The sequence below is a fragment of the Netta rufina genome, assembly GCF_964035555.1.
Source record: "Netta rufina genome assembly, chromosome: 15".
In the NCBI taxonomy this organism is placed as follows: domain Eukaryota; kingdom Metazoa; phylum Chordata; class Aves; order Anseriformes; family Anatidae; genus Netta; species Netta rufina.
The window spans coordinates 15,571,014-15,595,230 of record NC_140138.1 but is presented as its reverse complement, the minus strand read 5'-3'; the positions used below and the strand labels follow the sequence as shown (position 1 = coordinate 15,595,230).

The 24,217-nt window shown below is 57.5% G+C and overlaps 3 protein-coding genes across 4 annotated transcripts; 2 read left to right on the top strand and 1 right to left on the bottom strand.

Annotated features, from left to right (window-relative positions):
• Window positions 1–131: 131 nt before the first annotated feature.
• On the top strand, window positions 132–7,726 carry SHMT1 (serine hydroxymethyltransferase 1). 2 transcript variants are annotated; one of them, XM_084296057.1, is made up of 12 exons: window positions 132–242; window positions 827–947; window positions 1,387–1,532; window positions 1,828–1,943; window positions 2,031–2,191; window positions 2,340–2,421; window positions 2,593–2,805; window positions 3,032–3,148; window positions 3,274–3,396; window positions 3,683–3,799; window positions 3,945–4,055; window positions 4,375–7,726. In XM_084296057.1, the coding sequence occupies exons 2-12, from the start codon at window positions 849–851 to the stop codon at window positions 4,542–4,544; spliced, it is 1,455 nt and encodes a 484-aa protein (XP_084152183.1). In that variant the 5' UTR covers window positions 132–242; window positions 827–848; the 3' UTR covers window positions 4,545–7,726. The 2 variants fall into 2 exon arrangements, with proteins under 2 accessions (XP_084152183.1, XP_084152184.1); XM_084296058.1 differs by having other exon boundaries at window positions 134–242; window positions 719–947.
• Window positions 7,727–7,856: 130 nt separating this feature from the next.
• SMCR8 (SMCR8-C9orf72 complex subunit) lies at window positions 7,857–12,860 on the bottom strand (the record flags this gene model as incomplete). The annotated part of the gene is made up of 2 exons (XM_084296176.1): window positions 7,857–9,063; window positions 10,513–12,860. 2 exons carry the CDS (start codon window positions 12,858–12,860, stop codon window positions 8,610–8,612), a joined length of 2,802 nt encoding a protein of 933 aa, XP_084152302.1. The 3' UTR covers window positions 7,857–8,609.
• Window positions 12,861–13,403: 543 nt separating this feature from the next.
• Window positions 13,404–24,212, top strand: TOP3A (DNA topoisomerase III alpha). Its single transcript, XM_084295976.1, has 20 exons — window positions 13,404–13,456; window positions 13,926–14,172; window positions 15,258–15,317; window positions 15,694–15,767; window positions 16,055–16,130; window positions 16,673–16,781; window positions 17,087–17,230; window positions 17,453–17,623; window positions 17,851–17,951; window positions 18,083–18,157; window positions 18,276–18,358; window positions 18,473–18,680; window positions 18,843–19,028; window positions 19,494–19,623; window positions 20,014–20,127; window positions 20,208–20,373; window positions 20,780–20,923; window positions 21,185–21,307; window positions 21,589–22,322; window positions 23,339–24,212. Exons 2-20 carry the CDS (start codon window positions 13,987–13,989, stop codon window positions 23,515–23,517), a joined length of 3,063 nt encoding a protein of 1,020 aa, XP_084152102.1. The 5' UTR covers window positions 13,404–13,456; window positions 13,926–13,986; the 3' UTR covers window positions 23,518–24,212.
• The last annotated feature ends 5 nt before the right edge of the window (window positions 24,213–24,217 follow it).

The window sequence follows — 24,217 nt, the reverse complement described above, 5'->3', positions numbered from 1 at the left end:
CCAATAGGAAGCGGCGGGGGGAGCGGGGCTCGCCGCCGATTGGCGGAGGAGCTTCCGGAGCCGTCGGTCCGCTCCATTGAGAAAAAGGCGGAGCGAGGCGCTGATTGGTGGAGGCGCCGAGGGGGGGGCGTGGCCGAGCTGCCTAGGGTAGGCGCGCGGCTTTCCGCGCGGAACCGGGAGCGCGATCGCGGTCGGGGCTGGGAGCAGGATCCGGAGCAGGGATCGGGATCAGGAACGGGCCGGTAGGGGCCGTGTGGGACCGGCACCGGGATCAAAACCGGGGGTACCGGGATGGGAAGGGGCGGCTGCCGCCCCCCCGGAGACTTGCGCAGCCCCGGAGGCCTGCCCGAAGCCAGCCCCTGCCCGTTCCTCGCCGCCACCCGGCTGCTCCGGCAGCGGCTTGGCACGGGTTGGGCACAGGCGAGCCAAGCGGGGAGCTTAATAAGCAGCTCACGGCTCCATCCAACCGGCCGGGGGCACGGGCAAGGCGATCTGTGTGCAGCCCGGGGGGGGGAGCGGGGCTATCACGGCTGCTCCAGGGCTCTTTGGCTCCGTTAAAACCCCTGGGTAGGACGGGGGAAGCCCCATAAAGCTGGGGGTGCAGTGCGCAGGGGGGCAGTGGTGGGTGGGTGTGCAGAATTGGCCAAATCTACAGCCAACAAAGTGATCTGAAACCAGCAGGGAAACACCAGGAGCTGCCAGTGCCTTCCTCCCCCAGCAGGTCCTCGCTGCGGTCGCTCCCTCTGCGTTTCTGGGGAAGATGCAGGGCAGGAGCAGCCCCCGTGGGCACGGTGCAGAAGCCACCCGGTCCCCTCTCCGCTTGCAGGTGACGTTGGACGCAGCAGGAGATGGAGAAGTCGGCAGCCAACTCGGGCCTCCCTAGCATGGAGCTCTGGGCCTCCCACAACAAGATGGTGATGGAGCCGCTCGACAGCAACGACCCCGAGGTGAGAGCCCCTGCCTGGCACAGCAGCCGCTGGGGACAGCAACCACTGCGGGACGGGGACAGGGTCCAAGGCTGAGCTGCTGGGACTCGTCCATGCTCTGTGCGAGAGGAGAGAGGGCAGCCTGCAGCCACAGGGCTCTAACTTTTCATCTGCTGCTCGCAGCCCCCTGCCTGCGGCTCAGATGTCTGTGCCAGGCTCAGCTCTCGCTGTAGCCACCCAGCAGTTACCTTTGACACTAACCCAAGTGCCAGCTGAATGATCTGATGGCTGTGTGGCAGCTAGAAGCCCCAAAATGTGCGTGGCGGGACATGCGAACTGCTGGGATCTGCTGCACCGAGAAGGGATCTCCTCTCCCTCCTCCAGTCCCTTTCCAGGCTGCTCTCCGTTGCCCTGTCCCTTCTGAGGGCACGTCCCGAGCCCCTTCTCTCCTCTCCCCAAGGTGCACAGCATCATCAAGAAGGAGAAGCAGCGGCAGAGGCTGGGGCTGGAGTTGATCGCCTCAGAGAACTTTGCGAGCCGAGCGGTTCTGGAGGCTCTGGGATCCTGCCTCAACAACAAATACTCCGAGGGCTACCCAGGACAGAGGTACGGGGCTGGGGAGAGCCTGACCCCCCTCCCAAAGCCCCGCAGGGAAGGGAGAGGAACCACCCACACCGCCACGGCCCCCTTGAGACCTTATCTCTGGGAAGGAAGCCACGGCCTGGTGCTGGCTGCCAAGCTCCCCCAGGGCAGGATTTGACCCTCTCAGCTCCTGGCCTCGGCCACATACTGGACGATCTCAGCGGGGTCACAGCTGTGTGAACGCAGCACCATCCTGTTGGGTTTGAATCCCCCGAGGTTGAATCCCCCGAGGTGTGAATCCTGCCCTATTTTCCGGCAGGTACTACGGCGGGACCGAGTTTGTGGACGAGCTGGAAAGGCTGTGCCAGAAGCGAGCCCTGCAGGCCTACCGCCTCGACCCCCAGAAGTGGGGCGTCAACGTCCAGCCCTACTCAGGTAACGGCACCCCCCCGGGATCAACCGGGCTGGGCTCTGCCATCCCCACAGCCCCCTCAGCGCCCCCGCTGTGCTCCCTCCCCGCAGGCTCCCCCGCCAACTTCGCCGTCTACACGGCCTTGGTGGAGCCTCACGGCAGGATCATGGGGCTGGACCTGCCCGACGGGGGGCACCTGACGCACGGCTTCATGACGGACAAGAAGAAAATCTCGGCCACCTCCGTCTTCTTCGAGTCCATGCCCTACAAGGTGGGGACGGAGAGCTGCTCCCCCGCTGGAATCAGGGCACAGCCCTCGGGGTTTCAAGATTTTTTTTTGTTGCTTCAGGGCGACGGCAGCCGGTCTCCAGCCACGGCGAGGTGGCTGAATCCTCCTCCTCCTCTTCTTCTTCCCCCAGGTCAACCCCAAGACGGGTTACATCGATTACGACCGCCTGGAGGAGAACGCCCGCCTCTTCCACCCCAAGCTGATCATAGCAGGTAAGGGATCAGCCCTTAAAACAAACCGGGGTCGCTCCCTGATGCCTGCAGCACCAAAAAACCTCCGACACCCATTGTGCCGGGACCTCGTGTCCTCACCTGGGTTGTCTCAACCCCGGGTGCCCCCCCAGCACCCTCTCGTGTCCCCGCAATGTGCCCTTTTCCCCGCAGGTGTCAGCTGCTACTCGCGCAACCTGGACTATGCCCGCATGCGGAAGATCGCCGACGCCAACGGCGCCTACCTGATGGCCGACATGGCCCACATCAGCGGGCTGGTGGCCGCCGGCGTCGTGCCCTCGCCCTTCGAGCACTGCGACGTCGTCTCCACCACCACGCACAAAACCCTGCGGGGCTGCAGGGCCGGCATGATCTTCTACCGCAAAGGTGCCCGAGCTGCGTCCCGGGGGGGGAGCTGGAAATCTGAGCTCCTGCCCGCTCCGGTGGGAAAGGAGGAAGGGGAGAGAGGGTTGGGGTCTCCTGCGAGGAGCTGGGGGAGTTTCAGAGGTTTGGAGCTGAAGAGGAACAACCTCAGCTCCTTCTCCGAGTCGCCAGGGGGTGGATGAAGGGGGCTGAGCAGCCTGCTGAGCCCCGCCGCCCTCCCCTCCCGCAGGCACCCGCAGCGTGGACCCCAAGACGGGCAAGGAAACGCTCTACAACCTGGAGAGCCTCATCAACCAGGCGGTCTTCCCCGGGCTGCAGGGGGGGCCGCACAACCACGCCATCGCAGGTACCCACCGCGGGGCCGAGGCGGCGGCGGCGCCGCGCGTCCCCACCAGCTCTCCCAAAAACCCTCCGAAAATTTTTGGGAGCCTCCCCCCCCCGAGCTCCCCCCGCTGCTTTCTGTCCCCGCAGGGATCGCCGTGGCGCTGCGGCAGGCCATGACGCCCGAGTTCAAGGCGTACCAGCAGCAGGTGGTGGCCAACTGCAGGGCGCTGGCGGCGGCGCTGATGGAGCTGGGCTACGACATCGTCACGGGTAAGGGGCCCTCGGGGTCACCAGCACGGGGCTGGCTCCTCCGCACGGTCCCAGGCCACCAGGGTCCCCATATGCATGGAGGTGATGGGCTGGGCACTGCTGTAGCCATTCCTCAGGACCCTATAAAACCATTCCTAAACGCTTCTGCTAAGCAGCCCCTTCCCCAGCGAGGCACCCCGCTGCCCTCCAGCTCGGGGACAGGCCCTGGTGAAATTCCTACACCTTTTCTTGCTTTAATTTTGATCGGAGCAGCCTTCGCCCCAACCCCAACCTCTTTTCTTTGCAGGGGGCTCCGACAACCACCTCATCCTCCTGGACCTGCGCAGCAGAGGCACGGACGGCGGCCGGGCCGAGCGGGTGCTGGAGCTCTGCTCCATCGCCTGCAACAAAAACACTTGTCCTGGTAGGTGCCCTACAAACTCCACCAAATCCCATCCCTTGTGCCGGGCTTCCCCCGTGCCTCCTGCTCCCAGCTGGCCCCCGGGGCTCTCAGAGCTCCCCGCGGGGCTCCCGGTGCCCGTGGTGACTCCTCTCTCGTTCTGCTGCAGGCGATGTCAGCGCCCTGCGCCCCAGCGGGCTGCGTTTCGGGACCCCAGCTCTCACCTCCCGCGGCTTCCAGCAGGATGATTTCCGCATGGTGGCTCAGTACATCCACAGAGGTGAGGCTGGGGACACCGGGGACACCAGGGACCGGGCTGGTGGGCGTGCAGGGCTGAGCACAGCTCCTCCGGGAGAGCCACCGCGCTGGCAAAGGGCAAGACGTGGGCTAAGCTGGGCAGCTTCTCCCTCTCCAGTTGCTGGGGGGAGCACACAAGGGAGAAATCCTTGTCCCAGCTGCACATCTGGATGTGGGAGAGGGCATCTGGCCACAGCTGGGGCCAGCCAAACCTTCTGCAGCCGCTGAAGGGTTGGGGAGCTGCTGGATGCAGCGGGTGCTGCGGCCGGGAGGGCTGAGCCTGGCGTCCCCCCACCCCGCAGGGATCGAGCTGACGCTGCGGGTGCAGAACGAGATGAGCCCCAAGGCCACGCTGAAGGAGTTCAAGGAGAAACTGGAGGAGGAGAAATACCAGAAGGAGCTCAAGGCGCTGAAGATGGAGGTGGAAGCTTTCGCAGCGACCTTCCCGCTCCCAGGGCTGCCCGTCCTGTAAGGGGAAGAGCCCCGAGCCAAAAACCCAGGACCACGGCACCCACACAGACCCCCAGCCCCCGAGCCCAGCACCCCAAAGCCTCCTCCCTGCTGCTGGCAGTGGCTCCGTGCAGCAGCAGATCCTCGTTTGGCTTTTCCTCACCCCGTTTCGGAGGCAGGAACCCCTCTGAGCACAGCCCCGCGCTACCGCTGGGTCCGAGCAGAAGGAAACCCCCAGCCCCAGAAGGATTTGGGTTTCAGCCAGCTCTGCCCCGCTGTGGGAGCAGCAGAGGAGGTCACAGCCCTGCCTGGCGTGGTTATCTTCGCCAAAGCCCCCTGCCCAGGGTGGCTGGGGGGGGAAAAAATGTGAATCTACCCCCAGGAGCCAGCACCTTAAAAAATAAAAAAGCCTTCCTGGCTTCAGCATCCCAGACTTGCCTTTGGAGGTGCCAGCTCTGCCTTCGTCCTTGCCAGCCTCCACGTGCCTTGATGGGGCCAAATCCCCCAGGACCAGCCCTCCTGGGGCTGCTCGGCCGCCTCCACTGCTAGCTCCACGCACAAACCTTCAGTGGAACCATTTTTTTGATAAGCACAGGAAAATTTAGGGATTTAACCACCGCGTACGCCAAGAATTAGAAGCTTTAAAAAAAAAAATACAACCGATTTTTTTTTTTTTTTTTGTATTTCAAAAATATCTGAACCCAAATAAATAATTTTTGTTTTTTTTTTTTTTTTTAAAAGTACATTTCTCAGACTGGTCGTTTGGTGTTAACATCTGTTAAAGTCTTGTGCAGGAACACTGACAGCACGACACCGAGACATGCTTCTGGGACTGCTCCCGGTCACACTCGCCCTAACTACTGACGCAAGCATTCGGCACACACAGGCACGCACACACGGACCTCAACATGCAGGAATAGGATACAGTGCTTTAAAAGAAGAGGAGAAATTCATCCCAGCCTCCTGGCGGCCCTCGGAGGCAGCTCTGAGCCCAGCCCCATCCCCATCCAGGCTCACCCCGTGGCGGGGCGAGCAGCGGGGCTGGGTACCCTGTTTCTGCCTTCCAGTTAAACATCTCGGGGAGCAGCGGGCGGGTTTGTGAGCCCTGCAGCTCCAGCAGCAAGTGCAAAGCTCCCTCAGGTAGCAGGGCAGGGGCTGTCCCTCATTTTGACGTTGTGCTTTCGGGGCGCAGCGCGGAGCAGGAGCCCTCCTTCAGCCCGTGCAGCCCTGCCCCATCGCTGATCACGTTTCGAGGTCGCCTCTCCAAAAGGCTGCTGCGAGCCCCGTGGCCCGCAGTGGGGTCCTGCCCGGCTCCCCAAAGCAGCAGCGGGGGCCTCCAGTGCTGAACGAAACCCCAAAAAAAATGTGCCTGGGGGTGGGGAGGAGGGGGGGAGGGAGCCGTCAGCTCTGCCTCCTCCGGCGCCTCTCCCACCCCTTCCGAAATGGGGAATATTGCTCGAGTGTAGGCAGCGCTTCCCTAGCCAAGGCAAGGCAGCTCAGGGGCTGCTCGGAAGTGATTGCCAGCGGCCCAAGGTGAATCCGAGCGCTGTTCTCTGAGAAAAGGAAACCTGCGGAGGGTTTGGCAGCGCCGGCTCCTATGGCTCACCATCCTGGCGGCGAGGCTGAAAGCGGCTCAGGGCACGAGCAAGGAGGGGGCTGCGGAGGCAGGGAAGGAGAGGAGCACAAAAGCAGCCCCGCAGCCAGCCCCGGGAGGCCTCGGTGGTGATGAATTTTCTGCTCGGGTTTGGAAATCCGCCCTGCTGGCAGCGAGGAGGGGCCACGGGCAGCATGCAGGAGGCTCGGGGCAGGCGGAGGATGGTGGCCATGCACAGCATGGGGCTGGAAGAAATGGGGCTGCGAGGAGCCGGCCCTGCTCGTGCTGGGAGGACGGAGGTGTGAGCACACCGGGGTGCTCTGCGGGGGCTGTGGGCACCGAGAGCCTCACCTGCGGGAAGCCTGCGGAGGTTGGAAGCGAGGGAGGTAACGGGGAAGGTGAGGAAAGCGTCTTAAAGTGCTGACGGAGGGATCTTCGCCGCGCAGGCAGATCGGAGAGGTGGAAAAATGGGTGAGAAGACAGGAATCGGGCTCCGGAACCACCAGCACAACTCCCTGCCGCGGGGCGGCGAGCTCAGGGGTTCCTGATCCACGTCCCGAGCCAGGGTTGGAAGGGCTCCCGGGCTCCTCACGGCTGCAGGTAACACAGCTCCCGTTCCAGGACAGGCCACGGTCCCCGTGAAGCCCCTGAGGTGTCCTCCCGAATTCAGAGCTGCTTTGGGGCAGGGAGATGTCCAGCCGCCAGTTTGGAAGTTGTTCAGATGGACACAGATGGACACGAGGACGCCTCCAGTCACTGCAGGACATTTTCTCTGTGTTCTCTGTGGACATGGGAGTTTTTCACCAGCAGACCCAGCTCACAGGGGACAGGAGGGCACAGGAGGGCACAGGATCATGAAGGGGAAGGTTCTGAGCACGCTGTGAGGGTGCACAGCCCTGGCACACCGCTCACCTTCGGCAAAGGCACAGCCACGCCGCTTCCAAACCACGCACCAGAAATTCCCCAACAAACCCCTCCTGACCTCAGAAACCCCCCAGAAAGCACCACGAGCTCAAGAGTCCCGACTGCCTCGCTGTAAATCCCTACAAATAATGCTAGGATTTAAACTAAACCCTCTGCCCTGTTAATTTGTGCCTCCTCAGCTCCCCAGGAGCCTTTTCCAGGTAGGGATGAGGCAGCCACGGGACTGAAGCGTGGATGCTGGCAGCAGGGCAGCACAACCCGGGCAACTCCCTGCCTTCGGGGCACGGCTTTCAGAGCAGTTATCACAGCAACTTCCAGCGGGATCAAGCTCGTGCTGACAAACCCCAGACCACACGAACCTCCCCAGGCATGGAAGGACAGCGTTCTGCTGCAGCACCGCCTCGCATCATCATGATGGTGGCAAACAGAGGTTTTAAAAACAGGCAAACAACAAAAAAAACAACAATCCTCGGCTCATCTCGCAAGATCACAGCTGTTCTCAACGCATAATCAGAGTGCTAAAAAGAAATAAAAGCAAGGCTGCTTTCTGCCTCCAGCACTCCCCAGGAACGAGAGGTAGGTGAGCCACGGCGAAGGCTTGGAGATAAAATCAGTTGGCACAGCCAGAAGCAGCGTGCTGCGACGCTGACCCTGCTTTACCACCAAGGGCAACTGCCCAACAGAAAGAGGAAAAAAAAAACAAAAAACACATACAGGTGCAGCGTGGAGCCCAGTTTCTTCCTCCCAGACCTCTCAGCAGCCGGGCAGCCTGCTCCCCACACTCGCCATCACACAGCACAGCTTCAGCTCGTTCCCCCCTCCCAAAAAGCACCTAAAAATAAGCCTCCCGCCTCCCTTCAGCTCCCACCTCTCCTTACGAGGCCGCCCTCGGCCTGAAAAGCTGGGAGGATTCCTGGTTTCCCCCCCCCCAAAGCTCTCAGCAGCCGCCCAGCACGCAGGAGGTGACACACGAACAAGGCACGGTGCTACATTCACGGCGGCGGCGCTAGCGCCAGCCTGCTCCAGGAGCCCCTTCCCCTTTCCAGGTTTTTACAAAGCTGAGAAGCTGGCAAAAATGCAGAGGAGCAGCCCTGCCTTCACTGCTGCCCCTCAGGCCCAGGGCCGAGAGATTTTGGGAAGCGCCAGGGAGCTCAGGAGATGCAGAGGGACACCGCCCGCTGCTGCTGCGGGCACAGCGCTGCCACCCCACGCTCACGTCAGGCTCTGCTGGGTGAAAACCATCCCTGCTGGGTGAAAACCTTCCCTCTCTGTGCCACAATCCCCCCAGGAAGCCCCCCCGACACCCCTCAGGAGTTACCAGCGTCCCTTCTAACCCTTCGAAACGGAGTGCCCAGCGTCCTACGTGATGGAACCCCTACGTTTTCGGCGACAGGGAACTGGATTCAGTCCCCCAGACGCTGATTTTTGGGGAGCTGAGGTGCTGGCAGACCCGCTGGCTCCTTCACCCCTTCCTGATGGATGACAGCGACTGCAGACGGCATCGACGGCAAGCACGCGGGGTCGGGGCCAGGACCCGAGCGTCGCAGGCAGAGCGTGGCCCATGAGCCGCTAGATTTTGTACAAAAAGCTGGGGACGTAGTCAAATCTGAGCAGGGGATTCCCCCCCCGGCCGGGTTCCTGAATGTACTGCAGCTTCAGCAGCTCGGCTAGATACTGCACGATTTTCAGATCTTCGTTGGCGAGGCCCAGGTGGTGCTTGAGGAAATTGAGCCGGCGGCTCGCCACGGCTTCCTCCGGCTCCCTCTCGGCGATGGGGAGGTGCAAGTGGTGGCAGAAGGTGAAGAGGAAGGCTTTGGAGCAGAGCTGGGTGAGGACGCTTTGGACGTGCATGTAGTAGGTGCTGCCTCGCTTGATCTGGGTGCGGTGGTCGGCCAGCCGGGCCACCAGGGCTCCCTTGTAGAGGGGGCAGCGCAGGGTCTTGCTGTCGGCATCCAGGATGCTCACGTAGCGGCTGTAGCGGCTGAGGGCGTGCAGCAGGTTCACCCCCGCAGGGGACGCCGTCCTGAAACAGCAAGAGAAAGGTTACGGCTGGAGAAAAGCTCTGGGACACGAAGCAAACTGTCTGTGCCCGCACCACGCGTGTTTTCCCTCTGTCTGAATCACCCCCGAGGTGTCCCGCGAGCTCACAAAGCCTGGCGTGGGTGGGGATGGCCAAACGGCCTCCCCAGTCCGCCAAACCCCGAGGAAATCTCATCCTCCTGGACCCCCCCCAAGTGCTGCTCCAGGCACGTGTGGCCCTTTGGGACAGTTCCTCCCTCGCAGACACAGAAACGAGGCCGGGGAGGAAGCGAAGAGACATCTCTGGAGACCAGAAGCAAATCTGGCAGCTCCTGGAGGCAGCAGCGAGAACAGGAACCTCCCTGCCACCACTTCTGCTTTCCCCCCGCGTGGCTGCGTGGGCAGGGAGCTGCCCCGGGGTGGGGAACATTTCCCCTGCCCTCCTTTTGCACGGGGAGCCCTCCATTCCCTGGGCATTTCTCAGCCAGGTGCAACACCCCCCCCGGCACGCTCACCGTGTGTGCAATTACTCACCAAGCCTCAATTATCGTGATTTAAATGCAAATTGGGAGCCCACGCAAACCTCTTCTGCTCCTCTGGCTCGGATCTCTCCAGGAGAAGCAGCCCAGGAGCACCCTGAGCTGATGTGAGAGGTGCCCGGGCAGCTCGGGGAGCTGCAGCACCCCTACAATCATTGATTTGCCCCCCAAATTCCTTCCCAAGCCCCCCCCCCCGACGAAGGGTTTGCTGCCAGCACCTGCCTCAAACCCCAGGCTTGCCCTCCTCCCCGCGGAATGGTAATTAAACGCCTGACACAGGTTCCAGGCAGCTCCTCGAAACGCTTCTGTTCATAAAAATAGCATCTAACCGCAAGCCTTCGTCAGCCACCAAACACTCGGGGCTCTGAAAGACCTCGCCAGCAGAGCTGGGAAGCAGCTGCTGGCCGAGCTGTCAGCCTCCCCAGCACAGAAATCAGGGCAGGCTCCCAGCTCGGGGCGGTTCAGGCAGCCACAACCACCAGGCTACGCAGCCCAGGACGCAGATTTCTGTGTTTGGACTCAGAAACGCTCCGTCGGGAGCTGTTCCAGCCGGTCCTCGGGTGTTTTTTCCGAGGAAACAGAAATACAGGTGCCACAGGACATGGGCTCTGGCACAAGCTATTCCTGCAGTTTCTAACCAGTTTCGAACCTACCGACCTCGTGGCTGTGTTACCACCTCCTCAGGAAAACACAGCTGGAAAGGTTTTCTCTAGCCAGAAACGCTGAAAGAGTTTTGGAAGGGGAGGGAGCAGCACACACCGGCCCTCCAGGAGCGCTTCATTTTCGGACCAGCCACGAAATCAAACCCCAAATCCTCCCTGAAACCCTTCGGGGACCAAAATTTTACCCCGCACAACCCCAAGCAGCCAACGCACCCCCACCCCACGCACACACACACCCCCCTTGGGCTTTACCTCTGGAGCCCGATCAGCTTCCACTTCTGGAAATCCACCACGTGCAGCGGGGCCGTGCCCCAGTGCTTCACGGGCTTGGCGTGAGCCCCGCAGCTGGGCACGAAGATGGAGAGGGCGGTCACCAGCTTCCTCACCATCGCCTCGTCCTCCCCCAGCACCACCAGGGTCCTGCCACTCAGCAGGGAATAGATGGCGGGGTGGGCGAAGGGGTACTGCCGGATGAACCTCAGGGCGTTCTGCCCGGCTTTTTTTTTGTGCCTCTCACTCGCCGGGCACGGGGGGCGAGCGGGAGAGGGCGTGCGGTCGGAGCAAGTGGAGGCGGCGCTGCTGATGTAGCTCGTGGAGTCCGAGCACTCGTCCAGGCTGCTCCTGCTTGGCTCCCCGCCGCCCGTCGGGGAGCGAGGGGCGAGCTCGTGGGGTAAAAACCCTCCCGGGACGCCCTCGGGGCCCTGCTCGGCCTGCCGGGAGGGCTGCGGGGGGATCCTCACCACCCCGTCCTCGTCGCACAGCTTGTGGGTCAGGCCGGGCAGGGGCTCGAGGAAACCAGGGCTCTCCTTGCCGATGCAGCAGGCGGAATCGACCCGCGTGGGATTTGTGGGGTCGGGGCCGTCCTCCCGCTCCTCGGCCGGGCTGAACCTGGGGGCGAAGCGGAGGCCTCCCCCCTCCTCGTCGGCGTAAGGTTCCTCGTTAATGGCACTTGGGTAGCTCGCTTTGAAGTCCTCCGGGATGAGGGCCTCGGAAGGGCAGGTGCTGAGCACCTCGATGCTGTCCTCGCTGACGGTCCTCCTGCTGCCCACCTTGCTCCTGCCCACCTGGGGGCTGGGGCTGATGGGCAAGCTGGCCTGGCTCTCCGATTTTGGCAGCCCCGAGGCGGATTTCTCCGTGCCGAGAACCTCGATGCTCTCACCGCTGCTGATGCTGCCTTTCAGGTCGGCATCGAGATAGTCCAGGTTCTCCTGGGGCTCAAAAGTTACGGATTCGGTCATCGCGGGTTCCGGGGGGTCGTCGATGTCCTGCTCCATCTTGATGGGCACGCACTCCACGCTGGATTTGTAGGACCCCAAGCTGATGACCACTTTCGGGGCGGGGGGCTCCTCCGGGCACTTTCCGTCGATGGCATCTTGCCCGAGCTCCTGGCAGCCTCGGTACTGGTTTTCGGGGGCTTTTTCATCCAGAAAAGACACGTCCTCGAAGAGGAAGTTGGTTATGCTTTGCTGCTTCAAAAGCGCCCGGCTGATCTGGTTCGTCAGGAGGTAGCACACGTCGCCCCTGAACGTCCTCTCGATCTGGTGCAGCTGGTCCAGGGTCTGGGTGAAGAAATAAATGTCGCAGAGCTCCTCCAGCGTCTTCAGCTTCTTGTCGAAGCACTTGGCCGACTTGGCTTTGATCAGCTTGGGGGTGTAGGAGGGCAGGTGGGAGCAGGGGATCGCCTCGCCCGCCTCAGCCAGGTCGGGGGCAGCCAATTCCTGATCGCTGCCCACGCTGCCGGCCTGGTCCGGGGCGCACTCGGGCTCGTAGGGGTGGAATTCGGAGTCCTTCAGCTTCCTGTAGGGGTAGGAGCGGATCTGCTTCAGCAGGTCCTGGTGCTCGATGATGGATTTCTCCACGCTGGCCAGCTCGTTGGCCTTCTCGATGGCTTGCGTGGTGTAGTACCCCTTGTCGTTGGCTTTCTTCTGTATCTCGGTCTCGTTGTGCAGCACGCTCCGGGTGTACTCCAGGTCCCTCAGCTTCTTCTCCAGCTCGCCGGCGAACGCCTTCCTGTTGCCCGTCTTCAGGCACTCGGAGGCTTTGGAGAACTCGGCCGAGAGCTCCTGGAACTGCTGCATGATCTTGTGCTCGTCGGCCGAGATGTAAGCCATGCAGAAGGGCCGCACGAAGCCGCGGGCCTCCAGGTCGTAGAGCGTCAGGTGGTGCACGTAGGCGAAGGCGCCTTCCTTCGAGTCCCCCAGCACCACCTTGGAGTCCTCGACGAAATTCAGCTTGGGGTAGGCGCAGCCGGGCGGGTGGCCCACGAAGGAGGCCTGGTAGTCCACCGACATGATGCGCAGCGAGAAGTAGTTGAGGTCGAAGCTGCCCGGCACCTTGGCGTCGCCGGGGACGGTGAGCAGCGGCTGCGGCCCCACCTGCTCCGAGAACTCGGCCACCAGGATGAAATCCCGCAGGAATTTGCGGCCTCCCGCCCGGGCCCAGGGGTTGGCCCCGTGCCCGCCCAAAGGCGCCAGGGGCACCGAGTACTCCTCAGGCAGCGGCGGCTCCCTCCACGCCCCGTCCCCGCCGCCGCCGCCGCCATCCGCCGCCGCCTCCTCCTCCTGCCTGGCCAACGCCACCACGTCGGGGGCTCCGATCATAGCGACCGGGCCTCGGCCGCCGCCTGCAGCTGCAGCCGCCGCCGCCGAGGCCGCCCGGGCAGCCCCGGCCCCGCTCCCCTCACGGCCGCCGCCGCGGCGCCGCCGCCATCTTGGGCTCACCTGACGGCCGGGCCGCCGCCGGTAGGCCTCGCCGGGGCTCCGCGGCGGACCGGGACGCGCGGGGAGACATGGGAGTTGTAGTTCCGGCACCACAGCGCCATTATACTTGTAGTCCTTTTTGCCGCGAGGCATCATGGGAGGTGTAGTTCTGACCCCACGACGCCATTATACTTGTAGTTCTATTGTAGGCCTCCCCGCCGCACAGCACTCTGGGAATCGTAGTTCTGCACCATGGCGCCATTATAGTTGTAGTTCTCCCCGCCGCACAGCATCACGGGAGTTGTAGTTCTGACCCCACGACGCCATTATAATTGTAGTCCCCCCCCCGCCTCGCAGTGCAATAGGAGGTGTAGTTTTTTATCTCCCCCCCGCCGCGGTGCTTTGCGGCAGGTCGTAACGCTGCGGGGTAACCGCGCCGCTTTTTGCGACAGGAGCTGAGCGGGAGCGCGGGCTGAGCTGAGGGGGCCCGGCCGGCGGTGAGGCCCTGAGGGGGGCCTGAGGGGGGCCCGGGGCCCTCCCCCAGCACCGGGAGCGGCCGGAGCGGGGCCGGGGGAGGCCGTGAGGGGGCTGAGGGCCGGGATGGGGGCTGGGGAAGCGCTGGGGGAGCCCCCAGTGGGCTGCAGGGGGGCTGGGGAGGGGCTCGGTGTCAGGGGCAGGGGGACAGGAGGGGGGCGATGGGTTTAAACCACAGCAGGGGACGTCCAGGGTAAGTATTGGGATGAAATCCTGCGCTCTGAGGGCGGTGGGGCCCTGCCACAGGAGCTGTGGGTTTCCCATCCCTAGAGGTGCCCAAGGCCGGGCTGGATGGGGCTGGGGGCAGCCTGGAGGGGCCCTGCCCACAGCAGGGGCTTGGAACTGCGAGATCCGTCAGCTCCCTTCCATCCCGAGCTGCTCCGTGCTATCCACACGCTGCTCCTGATCCTAAAGCTTTCTGTCTTCTTGCAGGGAGCGGTCCCCGAGCCAGGACGCTGCCGTGGTGCCATGGGACCCGTCCCCGCTGCCCGTGATGAGCCTCCCCGCGCGGCTGCTTGCTAGCCGTGGGGTCAGGATGCTGCCCCAGCCCTGGCGCCTCTTCTCGCGGGCGGCGGACGAGGCGGCGCTGCGGAGGATCCGCAAGGTCCTGTGCGTGGCCGAGAAGAACGATGCCGCCCGGGGAATCGCGGATCTGCTCTCCAACAGCAGGATGCGGCGGGTAGGAACACGCTGCGTCTCCCTGCCTCTTGTTCACAAGCCCATGGGTCTGGCGGAGCTGGCTGGAGGCAGTCAGCTCAGCAGGGCCCCTCCTCAGCAGCTGTGCAGCTCCTGGTCTCTTGTATGCATCTTATGCAGAGCTTGGAAAGGGTCTCTGTCCCTTTCTGTCCACGTGAGGGTACAAAAATTCTTTATTTTGTGGACAAGCACTGCTTGCCCAAATCGATCTAGGAGTCTTGGACCCATTTTCCTTCAGATCCTGAAGCCCTGCTGGGATTCAGCTCCCCAGCTGTGCTCTCCCTGCAGACAGCTTTCTCCAGGCAGTGAGCTCAGCAGTGGGGGTTCCCGGTGTTGTTCCCAGCTTTGCAGCGTACGTAAAAGCCTTCAGGAGCTGAAACCATCTGTTCCCAGTCAGAAAGCGCCGCTTCTGCAGCGTCAGCAAGTATCAGGGGTGCACTGAAGTTCAGAGAACGAAGCAAAGATGGTCTGTGGTTTGGAGAAGGGGAGTTCAAAGATCTCTTCTCTCAGCTGCTGCTTTGTTTTGTGACCTTTAACGGTTTGCATAATTACTTGGTATTTCCAAGCCAAGGGACTGGAAGCTGCTCTAGACCAAACCCATGTCTGACTGCAAGATGTTCTTGAGAACCTGAGCACAGACAGCATCAGTCAAAGGAAGGCATTGTCATGATTTAAGATCAAAATACCCCATCTAGAAACTTCCACAAACGTCGGTTAGGTGGAAGGGACCCAGAGCTGGCACTGATTTTCTTGTGGATCAGGACGGTTGTTTGGCAGGAGTGGGGACAATAACTGGTCAACCCAAGTCTGCTCCGTACCAGTGATAAACCTGGCACCACCGTGGGTGTGTTTTAAGATGCTGGTACACTGGGAATGCCATTCCCATGGCTCTGTAAATGATGCAGGCAACTTCCATCCACCCTCCCTTGCCTTGGTGTTTTAGCTACAGTACCTGATTTTCACCTGCCCCGTATTTCTGTGCCCTGCCGTAACATAAAGCGAACTGGAACGGGTTTGTTTGGCTTCTGTTGGGAGCCAGAAACTTAGCACCTCTCCTTTTCCTTCCAGAGAGAGGGGTTTTCCAAGTTCAACAAGATCTACGAATACGACTGCCAGATGTTTGGCCAGGTAGGGCTCTCTTTCATTCCACTGCTAGATTAGAGAAGTGCAAAATGCTAATTATAGGAAAAAAAAAAAAAAAAAGTCTGAAGTTATGAAATGCTCATCCGGTTTTGGCAAAAACAAGAAGTCAGGATTTCTTTTCTTGGCTTTTTTCCAACTTTCCATCCTTTTGTTTTCCCACCTGTCAAAAACATTATTTAGAATTGGGAGCTTCCTACTAAAAAAGAAGACAAGGTGATAGCTTTAGATGCCTGTAGGGAGAGGAGCCTGTTAGAAAAAGCAGGAGGGAGGCATTGGGTTGTGAGAACCGTGTCAGATTGCAGGGCTCTGGGGAGCTTGTAGCCAACGATGGGCACTGATTACCTTGCCCCATCTCTTGCAGAACGTTACCGTGGTGATGACATCCGTCTCGGGACACTTGCTGGCTCATGATTTCAAGCTGCCCTTTCGCAAATGGTTTGTACTTATCCAGGGAAGTGAGGTGTTTTATCCAACTTCCCCCCCTTTTGTTCTCTGCACATGAAATAGGAGAAGCTGCACGTTGAGGGCTGCCTTCCAGATTTCCTCTCTTTGCTGCTTTTGAGTCAACGTAACTTGGGAATCTGTGTGAAATGCCAAGTTAAGGCCCATAGTGTAATACATTGATTCCAGTACCTGAGCAGCATTTCCTCGTGTGACAGCACCAGTGAATGTCTCACAATATGGTTTAGTTTCTTACGCACTGCTTATCCTCTGTTTACCAGGCACAGCTGCAACCCTCTGGCTCTTTTTGAAGCTGAAATCGAGAAATACTGTCCCGAAAACTACGTGGATATTAAGGTATGTTGTTGGTAGCAGTTTCCTTGAAACTCAGAGTTCAGAGGTTGATTCTGCAAATATTGTCTCAGACAGAGGGAGGATTGTACCTTTGTCCTTAACTGCAGAGTTTCTAGAGTTCGGCAAATTCCTCCTGGATTTTCTCAGACTACTGTCTTGTTCTTCCGTATCATGGCAGTCTCCTGCTAGTGTAAAATTAGAGCAGAAAATGAACAGCTACTTTGTTAAGAGCAGAAAGCTGTTCCCAACAAGGTGGAATTGGTAATTGCAACTCAATTTTACAAAAGATGTCATTTTTGGAAAACAGACGGTGGTACAATCCAATCCAAGCTGCGTTTGTAACAAACAATTAGGTATAAATAAATGAATCATTTCTTTTGAAAGCTGCCTAATCTCATGAGAGAGACAATTACAAAATGTTATTGCAACAACCCATCTCTATGGATACACGTTGCATTTCGTGTTCACTTTGTGAGTCATTCTGAAATGAAATGACAAAGCCAGCGGCCTGGCGTGTCTCATTCTGTGTTGTTTTCTGGTCTCAGAGAACCCTTGAACGAGAAGTCCAGCAGTGCCAAGCTCTGGTGATCTGGACTGACTGTGACCGAGAAGGAGAGAACATCGGCTTTGAGATCATTCATGTTTGCAAAGCTGGTGTGTAGAGCATCTGTTGCACCAATCTGCTTTCCATTAAAATGCTGATTTAACAGGTATCACTGCTCAGATCTAGTACCAGAGATGTCCTTCTTACTCAATTATCAGTCTTGCTGTGTGCAGGTCAAATCCATTGGCTGTAATTCTGATAAATATCTGGCTTTGATACACAAGAAATACGCTCCTGCAGTGGAAAGACATAGAATAGGTTGAGAGCATGCTCTTTTTAAGCCAGCTGTTTATTAGTTTATCCTTTCCGTTGGTGTTTGTGTCACTTAAGTTTTTGGTTTTTTCCCCTCTTACAGTAAAGCCAAACCTCCAGGTTTTCCGAGCCCGTTTTTCAGAGATCACCCTTCATGCTGTCAGAACAGCCTGCGAGAACCTCACCCAACCGGATCAAAAAACCAGCGATGCTGTTGACGTCAGGCAGGAGCTGGACCTCAGGATAGGTGCGTAACCATGCTTTGGGGATGAGAGCTGACTGCTAGCCCTGAGCTGCTGTGCAAAAGCAAGAGAGCAAGGCTCATGCAGCACTGAAAGCCTTCTGCAACTGTTAATATTTAAATTGGAGTAAAATTAATACTCAATTGACTATTAAAGAGAGCCCTCTGCAGTATCGCAATTATCCTCCAATGTTATATTCAATTCTAGTGCCCATTTTGTTTTCCCAGGTGCTGCTTTCACCAGATTCCAGACGCTGAGGCTCCGGAAGATCTTCCCTGATATTTTAGCAGATCAGCTGATCAGCTATGGTAGTTGCCAGTTCCCAACCCTGGGGTTTGTAGTGGAACGCTTTAAAGCCATCCAGGCCTTCGTTCCTGAAGCCTTCTATAAAATCAAAGGTATGCTGGAGGAAAATCAGCACGGAACTCTATCTTAAAGGGTTTAATGGCTTTGAGAAGGAAAAAAGTGTCAGGCAACCAACAAACAATTGCTGCAGAGGTGATTTCCTCTTCCTTTGCCATGATCATTACGCAGAACTATAAAGGTTTACCAGTAGCGTTGCCCTATTGCCTCTGTCTTTCACCTACATTCCTACCATATCACTCTGATCTGGTTTTCAAAACAGTGACACACGAACACGAAGATGGCAATGTGGTCTTCAACTGGAAGAGGAACCGGCTCTTTAATCACACAGCGTGCCTGGTCCTTTACCACATGTGCATGGAGGTAGGAAAGCTTGTAAACAGTCGTGTGATTTAGGACCAGCTAAACGTTTCCCACATCCTTCTTGCTCAAGATGTTTAAAGAGCAGCCTGTGTGAACTCTTCAAGGAGATTTTTTGCTTATTCTGCATTTAGGATCCTGTAGCAACTGTTGTTGAAGTTGGGAGCAAGCCAAAGAGCAAATGGAGGCCCCTGCCCCTGGACACCGTGGTATGTTTGAACTGTGCTGAAAAGACTGATGTGAAAGAAACTGAGCAGATGTTTTACTCACCACTCACAACTATGCACAAATACGTGTGTTTTTTTTTCCTGGCTCCTCCCAACACAGGAACTTGAGAAACTGGCTTCCCGCAAACTGAAAATAAATGCAAAGGAAACCATGAAAATAGCAGAAAAACTTTATACTCAAGGGTAAGAAAGCAAAATTTGTCATGGTAAACTTAGTTATTTTAAAAAAATAAAGGAAAAAAATAAAATGGGAAGCATCCTAGAGCACCTCTTCAGTGTTCTTCTGTCTTTCTTAAGGTTCATTAGCTATCCCCGAACAGAGACCAACATTTTCCCCAAGGAGCTGAACCTCTCCGCCTTAGTGCAACAGCAAACGCAGGACCCAAACTGGGGGGCGTTTGCGCAGAGGATTTTGGATCAGGGTGGGCCAACCCCTCGGAGTGGAACCAAATCAGATCAGGCTCACCCGCCCATTCACCCCACCAAATACACTGCTAACCTGCAGGTGAGTCTGATAAAGGTGGATGCAACTGGCTGGTTGGTACTGCTTGGAGAAAAAAGATAGAGCTCTTAACAGCATGGTCATTAGCACAGTATTCTCACCTATTTCTTGACATCTTGCTAACACTGGAGGAGAGCCTGACCCTCTTTTTTTGTTTGATACAAGGGCAACGAGCAGAGACTGTATGAATTCATCGTGCGCCATTTTTTGGCTTGCTGCTCTCAAGACGCCAAGGGGCAGGAAACGACCGTGGAGATTGACATTGCTAACGAGCGATTCATTGCTCAAGGACTAATGATCCTGGCCCGAAATTATCTGGAAGTCTATCCTTATGAGAAGTGGAGCGACAAGGTAACACCCTTGAAAATCATAGATGGGAGAGGCTAGAGCACCTGCAGTTTAAAACTGCACGTGGGTTGTACTGATGGGAAAACTTCCCAGCTGGTTTCAGGCCCCCCTACAGAACATTCTGGGACAATTCCTGCCCCAGGGGCTGTTTCACTTGGAGCCATCTCTGCTGAAGAGCTGTGCAATGTTACTGTGCCAGCTTTGGCTAGATTCTCCCCCTTCTGACACAGCAGAGACCTTACAGGGCTGCTTCCACGTTGGGAAGATAACTCACCCAGAGGAGCTGCAGTTGCCGTTCCGTGGTCTCTCTGGCAGCTCATTACTGGCAAATCCTGAGCACCCCGAGCCTTGATCTCCTCCAGAGCAGGGTGCTGTTGTGTTACTGCACTGGCCTGCAGTTAGCACGGCTTTTTGTCTTCAGTGAGTGGTCCAGCGAGGCAGTTTCAAAGAGATTCTCCTTCCCTTCAGGTTATCCCACTGTATCAGAAAGGGTCCCGCTTCCAGCCCACTACAGTGGAGATGGTGGATGGGGAAACCAGCCCTCCATTGCTGCTCTCAGAAGCGGATCTCATTGCGCTCATGGAGAAACATGGCATTGGTCAGTATGGGCAGCGTGGCCTTTCCCTCTTGGGAGAGCTTTGTTCACAGCTTCTCAGCTTACCTGATACCAGCTCTGTCCCACCCTCAGAGCAGGGAATTCTCTACGAGTCACTTCAGATAAGAATTTACATAAATATACAAAACGGGAATATCTGAGACCTGTGGGCAAATTCCAGGGATCCTAAGGGGACTGCAGAGTGTCCCCAATACTGAGGGGATGAGCAGTTTAGGGTCAGGGGCATGTTTGCACCTTGTTGGCCTCAGTGCCAACAGAATGTGAGGCCAGTGCTGCTTCTGGCTATAAGTTCTGTCCCCCTCTCCCTTTAGTAGGCTCAGGGGAAGTCTCTTCTCCACACCTAATTTCAACTAACAGCCTGTCTGTTTTCAGGGACTGACGCCACTCACGCAGAGCACATTGAGACAATCAAGACCCGGATGTACGTGGGCCTCACAGCAGATCAGAGGTTCCTCCCGGGCCACCTGGGCATGGGGCTGGTTGAAGGTAGGGGCAGCGCTTGTCAGGAGGAGGGCGGGTTCCTTCCTTGTTTGTTCCTTTCACTTACCCTGCAATGTGCTCCTCAGGCTACGATTCCATGGGCTACGAGATGTCCAAGCCTGACCTTCGAGCCGAGCTGGAGGCTGATCTGAAGCTGATCTGCGAGGGGAAGAAAGACAAATCTGTAGTGTTGCAGCAGCAGGTCCAGAAGTACAAACAAGTCTTCATTGAGGCCGTGGCCAGAGCCAACAAGTGAGTTCTATCTTTACCCTCTTCCACTCGCTTTGCCGTTCTGAGAGGTGCTGGCTTCTCATCTGAGGCTCAGCCTGGAGTGGGATCCTGTCACATTGTCTTCTTGGAGCTCTGCCCAGTGCATGCAGGCATCTGCATGGGATGGGGCAGCTCAGCGTGGCACGCTGTCACGGGCTGCTAGCTGCTCATCGTGGTTTCAGCTGCTTGCTTTAAATTTGGAGCTGGCTGGAGGAGATGTCAGAGTGCACAGACCTCTTCCATGGCACACCCACATCTCGAGGCACAGTGCTGAGTCATCACGCTCATGGAGAAGCTCAGAGGGGCTGTGCAGAGGGCAGCAGGCAGTAATTCATTGCCTGATGGCATTTTGCAGAGGAGACAGGATGCTCTGCTCGTTTCCTTACAGGCTGGACCAGGCCCTGGCTCAGTATTTTGGAGAAGCCACAGAAATTGCTGAGCAAGAGGAAGTCTACCCAGCAATGCCTGTTCCCATTCGGAAATGCCCACAGTGCAACAACGACATGGTCCTGAAGACCAAGAGGAACGGCGGGTCGGTGACCTTTTTATCATTTCATACACAGGAGGCTGCTTTCTAAGTGTTCATTCACCTCTCTGCAGCTTGCTTGAAAACTTGGGCTTCAGCTGATGAACCCCACCAGCTACACAAGCTGCGTGGACTCAGCTGAACCTCCCTCTCAAGTTAAAACCAAATGTTGTTTGGACAGCTTCTGACAGCTGAGAAGAGAGGAGAAATATCACTGCCTTTCTCGATATTACCTCTTCTTCATGTGGTGCCTTTGTCCCACGGCAGGTTCTATCTCAGCTGCATGGGCTATCCGGCTTGTAAAACTGCAGTCTGGTTTCCTGATTTCGTGCTGGACGTGGCCAAGGACGAGAGCATCTGTGCCGAGTGTGGACCCCATCCTGTTCACAGGTAGGTCACACCAGGTATCCCCGAGGGAAATGTAACCCCTCAGACGTTGTGTTAGTCACCAGGGCCAGAGATTTCTGTGGGCTAGGCTGGGCAATCATTTTCTGTCCCAGTCTTGGACAGCTGGGGCAGCACTCCTGTGGGTTGGGGACAGAAAGAAGGTGGAGGGAAAGAGGTGAACAGCATCAGTACAGCAGAATTAAAAAAAAAAACAAGTCCAAATCGAGGTCTGTTGATGAGAAGCTGTACGAACTGGTAGGTTTGTGTTCTTCCTTTCCTTTTAGGCTGAAGTTTAAGTTCAAGAGAGGCAGCGTTCCACCCGTGATGCCCCTGGAGTTTGTTGGCTGCATCGGCGGCTGCGATGAGATGCTGAGAGAGCTCCTGGACCTGAAGTACTTAAACAGGTCGACGCAGCCTGCGCCGCCAGCCAGCCAGCAAGCCAACCACTCGCAGGCCAACAACTCCTTCAGCAGAGCAAGCAACGACAGCAGGCAGGCGAGGGGGGCCACGAACCCAGCAGCGGGACATCTCCTCTCCTTGAATACCCCAAGAGCACACAGGCCTGCTCCTGCAGCTGCTCCAGACAACGGGAACAACGCAGTGGTGTGCAACTGCGGGAACGAAGCCACGCTGTTAACGGTGCGCAAAGAGGGACCCAATCAAGGCAGGCAGTTTTACAAATGTAACACCAATACCTGCAATTTTTTCCTCTGGGCTAACGAGCAGTCAGAGGACAGAAGCAACGCGGCTCCGCGGGGCTCTGCGCCGCCCCAGCCCTTCGGGGGAAGGGGCCAAGCAGGCTTTCAGAGACCAGGAGGAGGAGGGAGAGGCCCGGAGCTCTTTGGAAGCAACAACTCCGGCTCAGGAGGTGGCACAGTCTGCAATTGTGAGCAGCCAGCTGTCACACGCACTGTCCAAAAAGACGGTCCTAACAAGGGGCGGCAGTTCCACACCTGCTCAAAACCCAGAGAGCAGCAGTGCGGCTTCTTCCAGTGGGCTGACGAAAATGCAGCACCAGGTAAGGCTGGGCTCGGGGTGAGAGGCAAGGCTTGGAGGCTGGTCTTAAAGCTAAGCCCAGTAGACATTGCTCATCTGTCCATAATGCTGTCACTGCACAGCTTCTGTAGGATCTCTTACATTTGGCAGACTTCAGGTTTGTGTCTGTCAGCAGCATTACAGCACTTCAAAAGTTGTGCTTCAACCGAGTCAGGCTTACCTTTCTGTGAATGCCAGCAGGATGCGTCCTCCTATCACAGATCCGAGCTCTAAGCAGCAGCAGGATGCTTTGCTTTGCCATGCAGTAAGCTTGCCCGTCTGCCTGTCCATGTGGCCCTGGATGAAGCCCAGCAGGCTTCCCAGCTGTCTGTCTGGGACAGAATTTGTCTGTCCCACATCTTAGTGTTTGGTTTTGGGAGAGCTGTTCCCAACTTGATGCAGAGTTGAAGCGGTGACACCACATTTGGCAGTCTTAAACCCTCTTGTGTCACATCAAGGAAGCTGTGGTGCTCCCTCTGCCCCAGTTTGGGAACTCAGTGAAAGGCCAAGCCTGCCCGAAGCTTTGACACTGAGCGTGGCTGCAGTGGAAAGGTGCTGAAAGCAAATACCCACTAAAAAAATCACAAAGAAAAGAAACAGACAGAAAACATTGACACAGAAGCACTATAAGCAAAGTACAGAGGTGGAGACGTGGTCTGAGAGAGTTCCTCAACACCAGCCTCCTCCTTCTTAGACATTTGGCCCTAAAGGGGTAGAATGAAAATTTTCAGAGCTCCTTTAAAACCAAGTCTTATTCTGGCATGAGAGCACGCAACCAGAAAGATCGGTTTCCCCTGTTCTGCTCACACATTTCTCTGATGCTGCAGGACGAATGGATAACATGCAAATGCTCAGACAAATCTGAAGCAAGCGTGGTTTCAGGACTAATTTGAGCGGCTGGGGTGGTGAAATCCTTGATCTCCTGCCACTGTGAACCTGTCTTCTCATTTTCACCTGTATGCTTTCAAAGGTATTTAAATCCAAGTCGTTCCTTTGTAGGGGCTTCTGGAGACGCCTCGTGGCACCACTTTGGGAGCAGCGGGTACTCAAGGGAGATGGGGAGTAAGATGAAGAGACCAAGCGACCTCTCCTCAGGAGGCACTGCCAAGAAACCACGGACCTGTAGCGTTTGCCACCAGCCTGGCCACACGAAGAAAACCTGTCCTCACAACCACTGAGCCTGGGTGGCTTCTCCTGAGAGTCTGGGAGCTGCGACAGAACCGAGCCTGAGGGCTTTCTGGAGGGGCTGGGTGCAGCCTGCTCCTGCCGGGGCTACCTTCATCGCTCAGCAGGGCTGGGCAGCAAGGGTTCGAGCAGCTCTGAGAAGTGGCTCCACTGCTTGTGTTATCCTTCGGATTTCAGCTGCTCTTCTGCTGGGCTGATTGGAGTAATTGGAAGCATTTGGAAACTGTGAGTCTGCAGAGAAAACTGCAGAGGGTCTCGTCCACTTGCAGCTCCCACTGTGGTCACATCCACACAGCATTTCTGCGTGAGGAGCTGGGTCGTAGCCACTGGGACAAGCCCCAGGGCTGCTTAACTCTCCTCACTTCCTGGCTTTCCACAGTGTGGAAATTTATTTTAAGCTCCCTGAGCACCATTCCCCTTGTTTTGTCACAGCCCCATACCCCTCTTACCTTGGTTGTCCATCCGTGAAGGAGAGCCAGGTGCAGAGAGGATGGAGCTGGTCCTGCCCTGCAGGGGAAGCTCAGCTGCAGTGCTCAGGGAGAGCCTTTGTTTGAGGCTGCTCCTGAATTTGAAGCTGCATTCTTCCTCAAACCTCGAGGCGTGCCAGCGTGACGCTGCTAGCTAATGGAAGTTATTTTTGTTAGAGTAATAACTTTGTATTAAAAGATTATTTAATTTTTAAATTGGATACAG